The sequence below is a fragment of the Crassostrea angulata genome, chromosome 9, assembly GCF_025612915.1.
Source record: "Crassostrea angulata isolate pt1a10 chromosome 9, ASM2561291v2, whole genome shotgun sequence".
Taxonomy (NCBI): domain Eukaryota; kingdom Metazoa; phylum Mollusca; class Bivalvia; order Ostreida; family Ostreidae; genus Magallana; species Magallana angulata.
Window position 1 is genome coordinate 28,928,503 of NC_069119.1, and position 15,120 is coordinate 28,943,622.

At 34.9% G+C, this 15,120-nt stretch overlaps 1 protein-coding gene across 1 annotated transcript; it reads left to right on the plus strand.

Annotated features, from left to right (window-relative positions):
* The first annotated feature begins 3,474 nt into the window (after positions 1-3,474).
* LOC128163329 (uncharacterized) lies at positions 3,475-15,120 on the plus strand. Its single transcript, XM_052826898.1, has 7 exons — positions 3,475-3,604; positions 4,370-4,509; positions 6,358-6,538; positions 6,990-7,154; positions 8,317-8,583; positions 9,495-9,751; positions 13,372-15,120. Exons 2-7 carry the CDS (start codon positions 4,374-4,376, stop codon positions 14,079-14,081), a joined length of 1,716 nt encoding a protein of 571 aa, XP_052682858.1. The 5' UTR covers positions 3,475-3,604; positions 4,370-4,373; the 3' UTR covers positions 14,082-15,120.

The following is a 15,120-nucleotide window of genomic DNA, read 5'->3' on the forward strand; positions in this document are numbered from 1 at the left end:
ATACTAGTAACTTAAACGTTTATGATGAATACAATTTGAAAAGAAATAATCAGTTTTTGTCAGAAGAAAAATTTCTCTTCTAAGGAAATATAGCAGGTCAATTTCTGAACAGAACGACAAGTTTGCTCCAGTTAAGACTTCTTAACGACTTTTCCCTCAGAATTTAACTACACAAAGAAATAAAATAAAAAGTTTAACATGATATTTGTTGTCATTCTTGTAGAAAATAACATTTCAACAACAAGCAGGGGATCATAGGACAAAGCAGTATATGAGTAACCGTATATATATAAGCAGGGGCGGATACATGATTTGTAGTTAGGGGGGGGGGGGGGCGTGGATAAAATTATTGAGGCAGGGGGTCTTGGGGCCCCTTGAGGCCCCCCGTGGGTCCAGGGGGCGAGGCCCTGGTGGGGGCCCAGGGGGCGAAGCCCCCGGAAGCTCCTGGGTTTTCGTGTATTTTGAAGGTAAAACCAGGCTCAAAATAGTGGTATTTTTTCAGTTATGTACACTTTACACAAAAGCCTATAATATATATATAACAATTTGACACATATTGTTACTTATACCTAATACATGTATTGGATTAAAAACAAAATATTTTAGGCATTTATGAACTCCCAAAATTAACCAGGTTATCAAAGTTACAACATTCTAATGACGTTACGGTATCAGACCCCCTATTAGCTGTTAGAAATATCTGATGCATCAAATCTTCAATATTCTTGTATTAAAATAGTCTATTTACCTAGAAAAAATTTCAAAAAATATACAGTTATTCAGAAATTTCTGCTTGCATCGCAATAGGGAAATGACAGCGCAGTCTACACTTGAAACAAAACTGCTGGGATTTCCAGTCGATTCTTGGTCGAAGCCTCAAGTTCAGGGCCCTGGGGAATTTGATGCAGCCACCATAATGAAATGACCAACGCTGCTTGTTTTAAACACAGTTTAATTGGTTTGTTATCAGAACCTGTAAACATGCATTAGGATCAGATGTTTATAGATGTTTATAGAGCAGCAGAATTACAGTCAGCATAGCACAGCTAATGTATCAATGAGGTGTAACATTGAGTCAGGCATAATTATAAATAAAGTGAAACACAAAATGCTAACTTTTCTATGTAAAATTTATCAAATCATCTACAGTCATGCATACTTTGAAAATTTTAGGCCCTCCACGCCCCTCCCCCCCCCCTTAAATCCGCCAGTGATAAGTATACATATGAGTGTATTTAAGCGAGTTTTGCAGGACGAAGCTCTCGCTAAACCAAGTAAGAACATCGCGACATGTATACATGCATGTAATAATATGCAATGGTATATGTACATGTAAATTCAGAAATGCGCTAAATCAAATCCACGCTAACTTTTGGAACCAATTTACCGTCAGATATCATAAACGCTAAATAAATTACGAATATGTTCTCCGGTGTAAATAATTCTTCACTGACGCTGAACTTACGCAGTGCGGTAAGTTGTTGTTGTTTATTGTTTAGTAAAAACAAGCCTAAGATTAATACAGAATCGTGTCTTCTTATCATGTACAGATGATCAAATTGCATATAATAAATGGGTTAACAATATTATAACATAACGGACCACAAGGAACAAGCCATAGCTTTAAAGTACACGTGACTAATTATTATAATCCCGCACCAGAGCTATCGAACGCGGACACAGGATTGGCGATTATGATGCTTGATGACGACTTAAACGATGCATATAGCAACGTTCAAAATAGTTATAATTTCATTATGGATTAAAATTCGGCTGCACAAGATTAGGTCATCGCCCTGTTACAATTAAAGTGTATACCGCCAAATTATGGTGCAATATGTATAATTATGTGTCAAGTTAATCAATGGCTGGTTCGTCAATACCAACAAATAGTACTTATCTAGGTCACGACATGTCTATTTGGCTACAACATTTCCTTAATTACTTGCAAACAAATTCGAATTTACTTCGCACAAAATCAAAATTTATATTTAAAACCACCCGTCTATTATGATTGACACCTATCATTTGTTAGAAATGCGTTATTTTGTTTATTTTATAACTTTACTGACCTCGTAAATACTTATAGCTACATATATAGTAAATTGATGAATTCACTTGTCGATCAGCATTTGAGAAATTAATCCAGCCTGCTTCGATTATCGAAGTTGTAATGAATGATTTGAAGAATGTTAAGGGCAAAAAACGTCACAGCATGAAAAGCGATCTGTCTTAAGAGTTTTTCCTTGTCATCAAAATTTTGAACTGAATATAATGTATCAGAAAACTACCAAAATATTTCAAAATCCAGAGCTTTTTTGTGCACCGTAAATTCCAAGTTTGTCTTTGCTTGAATTGCTACATGTACTATCAAGCCAAAAATCTTCCAAAATTACTGCCGTTTTTTTTAGATAGCTTAATGTGCCCAAAATTGAATCCCTTTTTACATTCTAATTCAGAAAACGAAAAAATGAATTATTCATAAATATTTACTTTTTTAACTGTCTTTGTCTGTGATAACATTACGAATCAATTTTGAACCCAAAAACCCGGTAACTTCATAAAGCATGAGTGACACAAAATGGGCGTGTCTTATAGCATAACTGAGACACGGTATTGGCTGCGCCGCGTAGTGATACATTGCATGTTCTACATAAAAAATTGTGGTTTTAAAAATAAAGTTGTTTTAAAGTGTACCAATTGGAAATAATATCAATATAAGTAATAAGGAATCATTCTTTGAATATCATGAGGTGATAATTTCAGTCGGAGCGTGGTCAAATATATCATAAACTTCGGGCTTTACTGGATTTGAACACGCCCTGACCGAAATTATCACCTCATAATACTCAAAGAATGATTCCTTATTCCTTAATAACATATCAGAATAATAATGTTTCCATTCTAGAATCGAACGGAAAATTTCTACACAAAAAAGTACATTGCCAAATGTGATGCACATACATGTAATACTATGTAATGATATATGTAAATTCAGAAATTATCTAACTCAAATTCCTACTAACTTTTGGAACCAAGATATCATAAATGCTTAATGAAATATGTTTATGTTTTCCAGTGTGATTAATTCACAAGTTCACTGACGCTCAATTTATATGCAATTTCGTCGTATTTGATTCTTCAGTCTGTAAATTAATAATTGTTGATTAATGTTTAGTAAAAATAAGCGTAATACAGAATCGTGTCTTCTTATCATGTACATGCATTCCAATTGCATAAATAACAGAGGCATCGGAAGCAAATTGAAAGTTGGATGGGGAGGGGAGCGGAGGGGGGGGGGGGGGGCTAGACTTCTAAAAAAAAAAATCTTGACGAGCAAAAAAAAAAAAAAAGGCCCCTCCCTCCTCTTCCGACGCCTGTGTATTAAATTAGTCAACAATATCATACCATTATGATAGCGGACGTCAAGAAAATTAATGTTATACAGAACAAGCCATAGCTTATTTAATGTTGCAGCGGTTTTCCGTTTGCTTCGTTTCAGCAAATGTTGCGTAAATGACACCCATACATAAATAGCTCTACAGGTGTTACATGTATTAGTTTTCGATTTGTTTGAGATTCATTTGGCTACCTTATAATTTAGGTAAATAATGTTACCGTTATACTTTTTTCTGTTACTTTGATTGTTTATTCACATCTTATTTTGAAATAGCTCTTATCTGTTTGGCTTTGTGTTAACTTCATTTCAGAATGTATACTGTTTGGTAATATATACCGTAGTACTGCCCCTTCGCAGGTGCTAATTTTGAATTATATAAATTTCAAAATTTCACAGATCATCCATAGCATAGTTCTGATAATATTATTTTAATAATTACATATATTTCTCTGCATGCGACTTTACTACTTCTATAATATATCAAGTTTTATCTCACATGACACTATTTCCTTGCATTATCATACAATATGATATTGATGAATATACTCTTTTTTCTGTTTCGAGGTCTTCCTAATATTTGATATGGAGAAAAAGAAGAATAAGAAAATCTTTCCTCCAACGCATTACAATATATAATATACCATCAGTAAACAACATCCAAGGGCTGCATTTTACCCAAAAAAAAAAAAAATTATAAAAAAAACCGAATTAATTCGTACATATTTTCAGTCTCAGTTAATGCCTTTTGTAACAATATATATATATATATCAATATATCTTAATTTTTATTTTTCATAATTAAATTTCACAGCCATTGAATTCAAATAAAGATTGGATGTGATAAATAAACATTCATTAATTTGGTCGTAAGTTCTTTTGTAAAACGTAACCCTACATACGCATGCACGATGTTAGTGAAGAAATGCTCTTGTTTGTTTTTTTTCATACATTAAGTTTTCACTTTCATAGGACCATGAATGCGCAACATTTGACGACCGTCTTGTTTGTGCTATGTACGTTTGCTTCGGGTCAGGGTAGCTTCTTCCAAAATGAGACTGACCTGGTTGACGCTATGGTTAGCGCTGTGATGGGATGCAAAAACATTCCAGGTAAGAATTTATTCATATAGAGGGGAACAGGTGCATGGGCGAAGGTGTTCTCAAAACCTAAAATTAAAAAAACATCAAAAATAATTTTACAAAATTAAATACATTGAATTTTTATCAGATATGACTCATTTTGTTGTTTTAAACATACATAGCTCTACATCTACTGTAAAATAAGGGTTGGTATATCATAAACCGTGTAGGGACAATAAAAACATACTGTACACGTAATATATCTAAGAAATGAACTAAATGTCTACCCAAGTTATACGAGTATAACCTGGGTTGGGGCATTTTACGCTTTATAATCCGCGAAGCAGATAATAAAAAAAGCGTAAATTGCTCCAACCCAGGTTATACACGTTTTTAACATTTTTACTTCTGTTATAACATTTTTATTCTTAAGACAGTACATGTACCAGTTCCGTTGGAACTGTCCGTCATATAAAGCCGGGGGGAATGGGCATCCTGTCTGGTTATAAAGCTCACGTGCAGTTTGAAAGGTCATACTATATATATTTATTTTGTTATACTGAATGTCTTAATTAAAAAAAAAAAAGAGTACTGTTTTTATGTAGGAATGACGTCAATTCTACGGCGAACTGTATGCGGATGACTAACGCGCATGTAACTGTTCATTGAGTTACCCCGTTGCCAAGTGTGTTGCTAACACTGAGTGTAAACTGCGTCTAAACAAATCAGATTTCAGTATTCAAAATGAAAGTATAATAAAATGACGTACGTGAGTAGTTGATTTTAAAGTACATGTAACTACTTACACAAAGCCAGGGCTATCGAACACGGACACACTATTGCAGATAATGACGTTTGATGACGACCTAGGTATACATGTAACAACGTTTAAAAGAATCATAATAATTATTGTGCTGTTAAATTCGGCTGCACAAGATTACGTTATCATCCTGTTACAAAGTGCATACCGCCTAATTATGATGCAATACATGTTTGTTTAAATTATGTGTCATGTTAATCAATAGCTGGTTCGTCATACCAACAAATAGTACTTATTTAGGTCACGGGATGACTATTTGGCTACAAAATTTCCTTAATAACTTGCAAAAAACTTCGGACTTACTTCACACAAAAGCAAAATCTATTTCTAAAAGCATCCACCTATTATGATTGACACCTTTTATTTGTTGGAAATGTGTAATTTTGTTTATTTAAGTTTACTGACCTCGTAAATACTTATAGCTACATATTTTTGGAAATTGATAAATTGACTTGCCGATCGGTTAAGAAAACAATTCGGCCTGCTTCAACTATCGATTGATAGATTGAACGATTAGAAGAATGTCCAGGGCAAGTGACGTCACAACATGAAAAGCAATCTGCCTTAATAGTTTTTCCTTATCATCTACAATTTGACTGAATGTATCTGAAAACTGACAAAACAAGTACTGCAGTTTTTTATTAGTTAAATGTAATCAAAATTATAAGCCCGCTTTTTTCATCTAATTTACATTCGAATTAAGAAAACGGGAAATTATTAAATTGATAACATTTCAGATAAAATGTGTACCTTCAAGAATCGAACGGAAGATTTATAATTGCAAAAAATACGCATTTTTGTACGGTTTATCACAATAGATATCGATCGTAGTGTACATGTATAATTATATAAATTATCACCAGTTGAGAAAGCAAAGGTTTTTCACACGGGTAGTCTAGTCTGTATACACTACAAGTTTGTGATAAAATCTATAATCATTAGTCATGCAAATTAAGTTCAAGAGGACTAAGTGGCCATTTTTAGACTTTTTCGATTTCCTTTATGTATAAAGAGCCCTGTATAAAAATATAGGAGAATGGTCGTTTCGTCTTTTACAGGAATGAGTGTGTCGATGGTTCGGGGAGACGATTTTTTTGCTAAAGGCTATGGTCACGCTCGCTTGGATCCGCCTCTCAATTGGACCTCCCAGACTCCGGCCTACCTTGGATCCGTGGGGAAAGCCATTACTTCAGCCTTACTGGGTATTCTTATGACCGAACAAAGGAATAGAGCGGACAGGTACATACAAATGCCTTGGAAATGCGGTGCTCAAATGTTTATTCTCTATAGCTACGCATGTATCATAATTATACTGGTAATGTACGACATATCACAGGTATTGGTTTAAATGAATCTTAACATGAGCGAACAAGAAACTATCAATTTAGGATGAATGAGTAATAAAAATTAGTAATATAAGTTATATTTCACTTTTCCCACTGAATAAAAATTGAATCAGTAATTCATCAATTGATACAAAGATTTGCGGGTCTCATCAATTTACTACGCATCCTTGTTAAAATAAAAAAAAGATTAGTAAAAAAACTTGGAAAATAAGGAGGGAACATTTTTGTTGGTGTATATGGCGATATAAATACAAGTTGGTACATTTAACTTGATAAGACCCCATAAATCCCGAAGGGCTTCTGAATATTAATTGCACTTTAGTTGAATTAAATCTTGACTTCAGTTTTGACTGGAATACCAGGCTGTACAACATATTTGGATCTAACTTCCGACTGAGTGGCGCTCGATCTGCGATGACAATCAAAGACCTGTTGAGCCACCGGACTGGACTCAGTGATACTGATGTGTATACTGATATGACGAAGATAGGTCGCGCAGAATTCCTCAAGTAAGGAGAATTTCACCAACAGGAATATATAACTGGACATAAATTTTCAGTAAAAAGTAAACCTAGAGTAAACCCCATGTAAACCACGAAAGTATACCCAGAGTAAACCCCATGTAAACCACGAAAGTAAACCCAGAGTAAACCCCATGTTAACCACGAAAGTAAACCCTGGGTTTATTTGGGGTTTACTCTGGTGTTAGGTTGGGTATGTTTATCGAGCCATTGAACACTTGCAATGTAGAAAAGATGAACTAAACGATTTGTCATCATTTACAAAGATCCTTTTCTTTTCTTTTTGAAGCGTTCACAATTGACTGACGGTATTTTCACATTTCCTTTTTGATGATCCTGTAAGTAGAACCATTTTAACATGAGCTTGGACTTTGGGAACATATGTAGTTGTGTCAAACAGCAATGTGACGTAAGCCTGTCTATTTCACTGTTGGCCACTCAGCCATGGCTCTTTAAAATCAAAAGTCTGGCTTTTGAGCTAAGACTACGCAATCCGTGTATATTTCGCTTGAAACCAGCGTCAATTTTGACATGTTTTGACGCAAGAAATAGATAGCTACGTCCTACTGAAAGTCCAAGGCCTTGTTAAAATGGTTTTAACTACATGTAGTGATCTGTTTTGGAAGGATTCAATAACGAAATCACCCCCCCCCCCCCCTTGAAGGTACATTACATGCAGATTGAGACAAATGATGTCACAGATAAAAGTGGTATATACATGTACTACTTCTATACATGTATACTGACCAATATAATATATACATGTACATTCACTTTCTTTTAACTGTTAAATTGCAATGATTGATTTTAGTGATATTTAAGAATAACACAGAAGACCATATCACCAAGTCTGGTGCGTGTGAATACAGTTTCAACAATTCTTTCTTCAGTATTTCTCGAAGAACAAGGCTGACTTTGCTTGCAACTTCTAACCTGATATTATACTTACACTGATAAACATTTCATTGATGCAAAATTAATGATTCAATGCTTAATTGATTGCAAGAGAAGAAAACAAGTATTTTTCTTTTTTTAAATTAGATGATGAGTTAAATGATTCAGATATGTCTTGAATAGTGAAAAAGATAAAAAAAACGACGAAGAAATACCTTAAGCTTCATTTCTCAGCTGAATTCTGTACACATTTCAGGAGGCTTAAGTATTTGCCGAGTCTCGGTGAATTTCGTAACTCGTGGATATACAACAATCTCCTTTACGCCATGGCAGGCCATGTCGCACAAGTGAGAACTGGCCAAGGATATGAAAACCTGATAAACAATAAGATCATAGGTCCTCTAGGAATGAGACAAGCGTCTTGTGGGACGATGATATACCCAACAAGCTCCCAGACCAATTACGCACTTCCGTATCATTTAAAGAACGGGAAGTTGGAGGTCGGAGATTCTCGCATATACCAGTAAGTAAATTACTATAAATCTTATTGCCTAAGCCATCAACGGAAAGACCGATTCATATTAAAAAATAATAACCCACAAAGCACTATAATATGGACAATTCAAATGATATTTTTCCAAATGGCGCATATATTCTCGTGAAACTCGGTAAATTTGTTAACATAAATTATACAGTAAGGCATAGAGATTGGGGATTGAGGGCGAGGTGATTGTGCTATCTACCATGTATGTTAGAAATAAAATGTGAGTTTTTTGGATAAAATTTGATTTTGTTGGGTAGCAAGTCTCAATTTTTTTTAAAGAATTAACGTGTTCATAAAGTTTTTGCGGATAACACAACGATTTTAAAAGGGGTTCTAAGGGGCATATTTTTTGACACCTTTTAAAGGGACTAAGACACGATTTGAGCTCAAAAAATATTTTTCCAATTTTAATGTATAGAATGGTTAATATGGGTCCTTTTAATGCTTTGTCAAAATTTGAAAGTCTAATATAGATTTATATGCAAGGTACAGAATTTAAAAATCTTTGTTTTGTAAACAAAGCTCGAGCTTTGTTATGGTTACATATGTGTTTTATTGGTATGAGTCTCAAACAAATGTTGCTTTTTTCTGTTTATCATATTATCTATGAACACATCAAATCAGTTTACCTTGTGTGCCACGAGTCGTTTGGTCAAAGAAATGGTAATTCCATACTTTACATTATTTGTAAACAAATATAAGACTCGAGCTTTGTTTACATAACAATGATTTCTTACCTCTGTATCTCTCTTATATCTTGATTTGTAACATTCAAATTTTGATCATTTTCATTCAAAATAAGCAAGTAAACCATTTTATAAATAAAAAAAGAAAAAGAAAATTTTGATAAATTCCGGTCCAAGTCCCTTTAACTTGATTTCTGAACACAGGATTGGTGACCTAGTACCCGCCGGTTGTTTGATTGCTTCAGCAGAGGATCTCGGGAAATGGGTCCAATTCATGGCTTCCGGTGGCAAGAATGCGAACCAGGCACAACTGATCCACCCCGATCTTTTCCGAGAGATCATTAATCCTCAGAGGCTGCTCGACGATTTGTCAGTTAGCAGGTTCAGTTTGGATAGTGATTACCCCGTCAATGCCTCGGGCACCTGGTACGGTCTGGGCTGGTATGGCGGAGACTACAGGGGTGAGGTCAATCTCAAATTCTCGGGCCTTTACGGCAGACTCGGTTTTTCCGAGCTTTGCCTGAAAGGCCTGAGATTACACCTAAGATTACACCTTAAATTTAAATTTAAACACTTACATATGACTTGACAACTTTCATGAGAGAGAGAGAGAGAGAGAGAGAGAGAGAGAGAGAGAGTCTATGCATACTAAATCTTCTTAAATAATGTAAATTAACCGCGCACTCGGATTCTTATCATTAAAACGAGAATACCCGCTTCTAAACCACAAACGTTTTATTGGTGGATTCAGCTTACAACTGATTGGCTGCTGTCGCAGAATATGCACGGGCAAAACAACACTGAACTTATTAGAGAATCCATCTCCGCTAGCCAAGAGTTTTCGTTCCACTTTGCTCCCCATAAACCCTTGGCAGTTTTCATTACGAAAACTCCGGGATGTGATGGCGCTTTATCTAGCGAGCCACTTGAGTTGCGCCCCTTGCATATTTACATTTTAATCGCATTAAACAACGGGTTATATACACACTACGTTATAATACAACTTGGAAACATGTTGACTACCGAATATTGGAGCATAATTAACGATGTTATTAAGGTGGCTCACTACCAGTACATCTTGAAATATTTTCTCAAATCAGCAGAAAATTACATATGTACTTGATTATGATAGATAACATAATGGATAAGAAGTATTTCAGTCTAATAGGCAAAAAATGATCAATTTAGGATATTACATTTTCGAAAATTTAATTCAGTAAACGTGAACAAAAGCTCCAGGAGGATTCGAACTCATGATCTGCGGTTCAGAAGCCTGATAATTTATCCACTGAGCAACGACGAAATGTACAACTGAATCGAACGATATGAACAATTTAACAAAATATTTAAATCGCTATCTTGTGACTTAGTGTCTAAAAAAGTACAAGTCTGGGTGTAGTGAGGTACCTTAAATACGAATTAGATTATAATCTATGGAAAGCACGGGGCGTTTTATTCATAGTGTTTTGTAAGGACCTGTGAAAAAGTGAAAAAGTCGCCGATTTATATAAAAGCTTTTATGCCATAAAACCAGATATCGTTGCCGTGAATATTGCGGACCCAAGAAATCAAATAAAACACAGCTCATTGAACCCTTAAAAGCAATAACCATAAGCAGGAACGTATAATACTAACGGGATAGGCAACTTGTACATTCGCCATGTTTACTTCCCATGTTATCACGTGAGCCTTACCAAGTTTGTAGAACTATGTTCATTTCCAGTAAAACATTCAGGTTTTTTTTAAAGCGATCTGGTTAGACCATCGTTGGGGAGGCACTGTACTCGAGAAGTTGTGTCTCAAGTTGTTAAAAGCACCGAATGTTTAACCAAAGATCACACTTGTTTTCTCTTTTAAATGTTATATTTACCAACACTGCGATTGGATCAGCCACTCGCAGATGCAGCCAATCATAAAACAGAGCTTGTCACCGAGTTTTCGTAATGAAATACGCCAAGGGTTTATGGGAAGCGAAGTGGACCGAAAACCCTCGGCTAGCGAAGATGCAGAGAATTTGACTAACGGAATGGGGTATTGTTTAAAAGTGTATACTTATGACAAAATATATATACGGCACATATACATTAAGCTGTAGCTCTACGAAGAAAATTTGGGCTAGACACTATATAGCTAAAGTGCAATCATCCAGATATACGATATTTACGAAAAACTTGCAATTTACGGCGCACGAAATATACGCTAGTTTTGACCAGATTAACATATCGTACCACTTTCTGTGAAAATAAAAAATAAAAAATCTTTATTCATTTAAATACTGTTCATACATGTAAGTGTCGTTTACATGTACATGTAACTTGCCCCAAACGTTCTCCTAATAAACTATCTTTATAGGGTATCTGCGAAGATTCCCAGGGACATATTTGTACATAGAAATAAGTCGTTTCTATTTCGCCCAGGTAATAATAGTTCAACATTTTTAAAATAACCAGAATTGTTATTTTGTAACCATGTATTTTTCGTGTTTATCATACGAGTTGCTACAACCTTAATTCATTTTTGTAAGGGAGGACCCCTGAGAGGTTATTTGACATGTTTATGTCTGTTCATTTTTAAATGAATTATCGAGAAAGTGTTGATGTGTTCTGTTTAGAGAGTCCCTCATACGTCGTATACCATGATGACCGTAGTCGGACGAAGATCTTATAGTTTTCAGCACGTGTCAATTACTGTCAATCAAAATCCACGTGGTACAAATAAAAGATATAAGATTATTCCGATTTGTAAGACCCTATATAGCTACCGGAAGCTCAGAATTACGTTACTTAGTTAGTTTATGAAAGGGATGTTTATGTATATCAACTATAATTACAATCAACTTTCTTATTTCCTAACGAGCAATAGATAAATCTGAAGTTATTCACACAAGTCATGTGTTTTCAGTTGTTCTGTCTCTTTACCACAAACACAAGGGGAGAGCCAATGGTGTAGGAAAATGAACTGCTCTGGGATATATATATAAGCTCTGGCATTGAGTAAGCGTGCATAAATAACTCTGTCTAAGAAAATGGGTTGACCAATCATATGTGTAGTTTTTACACCGGTGGTGTATATTGTTTTGTTATACTTTCATGTTAAATACTGAAATCTGATTGGTTTAGACGCAGTTCATAATCCCCTCTATTACCCTCACCGTTAGCAACGCACTTAGCAACGGGTAACATTAAAAATTGTTACATGCGCGAAAATTATGCGCGTACGGTTCGCCTTAGAATTCACGTTATTCCTATGTAAAAGCAGTTAAGTTTTCTTTAAAATCAAGACATTCAGTATAACAAAATAAATAGTGCCTGTTTGGTAGGATAACAGTTGAAATTGACACCCCTCGAAAACCATTGTCAACCTCCGCTTCGCATCGGTTGACAATGGTTTTCTCGGGGTATCAATTTCAACTGTTACCCTCCCAAACAGGCACTATTTATATAATGTTCTTATTCGTAAACACTCAAACGAACAAAAATAATCTATGAAATAAATAACACGTATATAGATGCAAAAGCGCTCTCAGAAGTGCAGTTTAATAATTACATGTTTACAAATCACATACTATCAATTTACTTGTGTTCTTTTTATTTACAAAAACAAAACAACACATATAAGCAAAATATATATATTTTAAATAAAAACCAAACATTAAAGACTATTTGTGAGAGCGGGTTGGTGGGGAAACAATCTGTTTGCGCTGAGAGAGAGCCTTCGAGTGACTTTAATCTTATTTCTTTACTAAATCGTGCGCACCTTACGAGACTACCTGTAGAACAGGTTTTCTATAAATATAATAACCAATTAATATGGTAGTCATCATAACAAACACCAGGTAAACACGTGTTCGATCAAAACACGTGTTGTGATACCTTCAATAAATACATTGTATGCTTGACGTAGCTGACCGAATTCATCGTGGCGCTATCGGAAAAACCACACCAAAACCGATATGATAATTATAATTTTTAACCATTTTTATCCTAAGGCTTTTACAATAATTTCTTTGTATATAAACTGATATGTGTCTACATAATTTTTCTGCTGCAATGCAAATGAGATGAAATCGTTATATTTTCAGGTCACAAACGTCTCTTTAACCCGGGAAATCGGTACGGATATTCCGCGGTCGTTGGATTTTTCCCGGATAAAAATGCAGGGTTTTCAATCTCCATAAACGGTCCGTGGTACAATAATTACCGCACCGACCTGGCACCCCTCTCCTACGTCCTGTCCGACATCATTCTCGGAGAGAGCCAATGGCTGGATAACAACACCATCTGCAGTTTCCCTGCTCCATGGAAGAACCCGGCGTCTAATTCGTCATCAACCACGACTCAGCCACCTGTTGAATCCGTGCCGATCGAATCAAAAACACAGTATCTTGGGACCTACGGAAGTCGTGTTTTCGGTACAATGACAATCGGACAGATAAACGACCAGGTCCTTTCCTTTCAGATGAATTCTGCTGGAATCGGCAATCTTTCCATGATATCACGGGCTCACGGAACATTCCGGATGATCTTTAATGAACTCTTGAACGATGTCGTGGGTTCGGATTGCAGTTTACAGTTCATTTCGTACAATGGTACGGTATACGGTTCGGTAAGGGTGCTGTACGAGTGCTTTTATACAGTTTACGATTACCACAGGGGAGTAAATTTCGTAGCATTAGAAGACAAACCGTCGTCTACATCTGCATCTGCAGCGGCATCACTGTCAAAATGGTCTACTCTTATTTTCTGTCTGTTTGTCGCACTTCCGTTAATGCGCAGTGGAGAACTCGCCTGATATTGGAATATTCATTCATCGCTGACAAATCCCATAATTTTTTTTTTTATGAATCCTTTAAAAGAATAAAGAAAAGGACAGTTTTAGGCCATATGATAATTTATGCATTTTCTAATGAATACTAAAAAATGATAATAGTGAGGAACACTAAGGATTCGGGATATATGTATTTCAGGATCCAAATCTTAATATAATATTGACAATGTACATTTCCAAATATGTCTTCTTATATTTTTCTTCTTAATTTTTGCTTTTTTCTTATTTTGCTGTTTTACATAGGAGAATTGCCGTTAGAGCGTGGTATACTTTGATATTTCTTCGGTGTAATAAATCAGAAACAAACATATGCTAGAAACTGTTCTGGTTAATCCTGTTTTTTTTTATAACAATTTACGTCACTGAACTTACCTGCAAGAATCAGCCGACAAATCTTAAGGATTTTTAGGATTGTTTTTGAAGTTATAAGCGACCCTAGTGACTGGAGCGAGCTTGTAAAAATGACGAAAATTGCTTTCTATTAAAAGCAATATGAGCTGCAATTTTCATGTTGAATTTTTTTTTTTTACGATAATGTTATTTTCTACTAAAATGACAAAAAAAATTCATGGCTTTTAAATTTCTGTTAGCCATATTTTGTGGGAGAAGCCATTAAAAGCCTAAATTGGAACAAAATTGAATCATTGTCGTTCTGTACAAATTTTGATTTGCTATATATTCCTTAAAAGAGGAATATTTCTTTTGACAAAAATAAATGATTTTTTTTTCAAATCTTATTCATGATAAAAGTCTAAGTTATATGCAGACTTATCATACGAATAGGTTTTTGCACCAAAATAATATTCTAAAAAATACAGCTCATATTGCTTTAAGTATTGTATATGTATATTTATACATGTACATTTATAAGGAGTATCTGTTAATTTTTTATTGGACAAATCGATAAGAAAAAAGAAAAAGAAAAAGTTTTATCTGCAAGGAGGTTTAGGGATCCTTTTATTGTAACATACTTTCTCGGAAAATAAACAATGAAAATTACCTA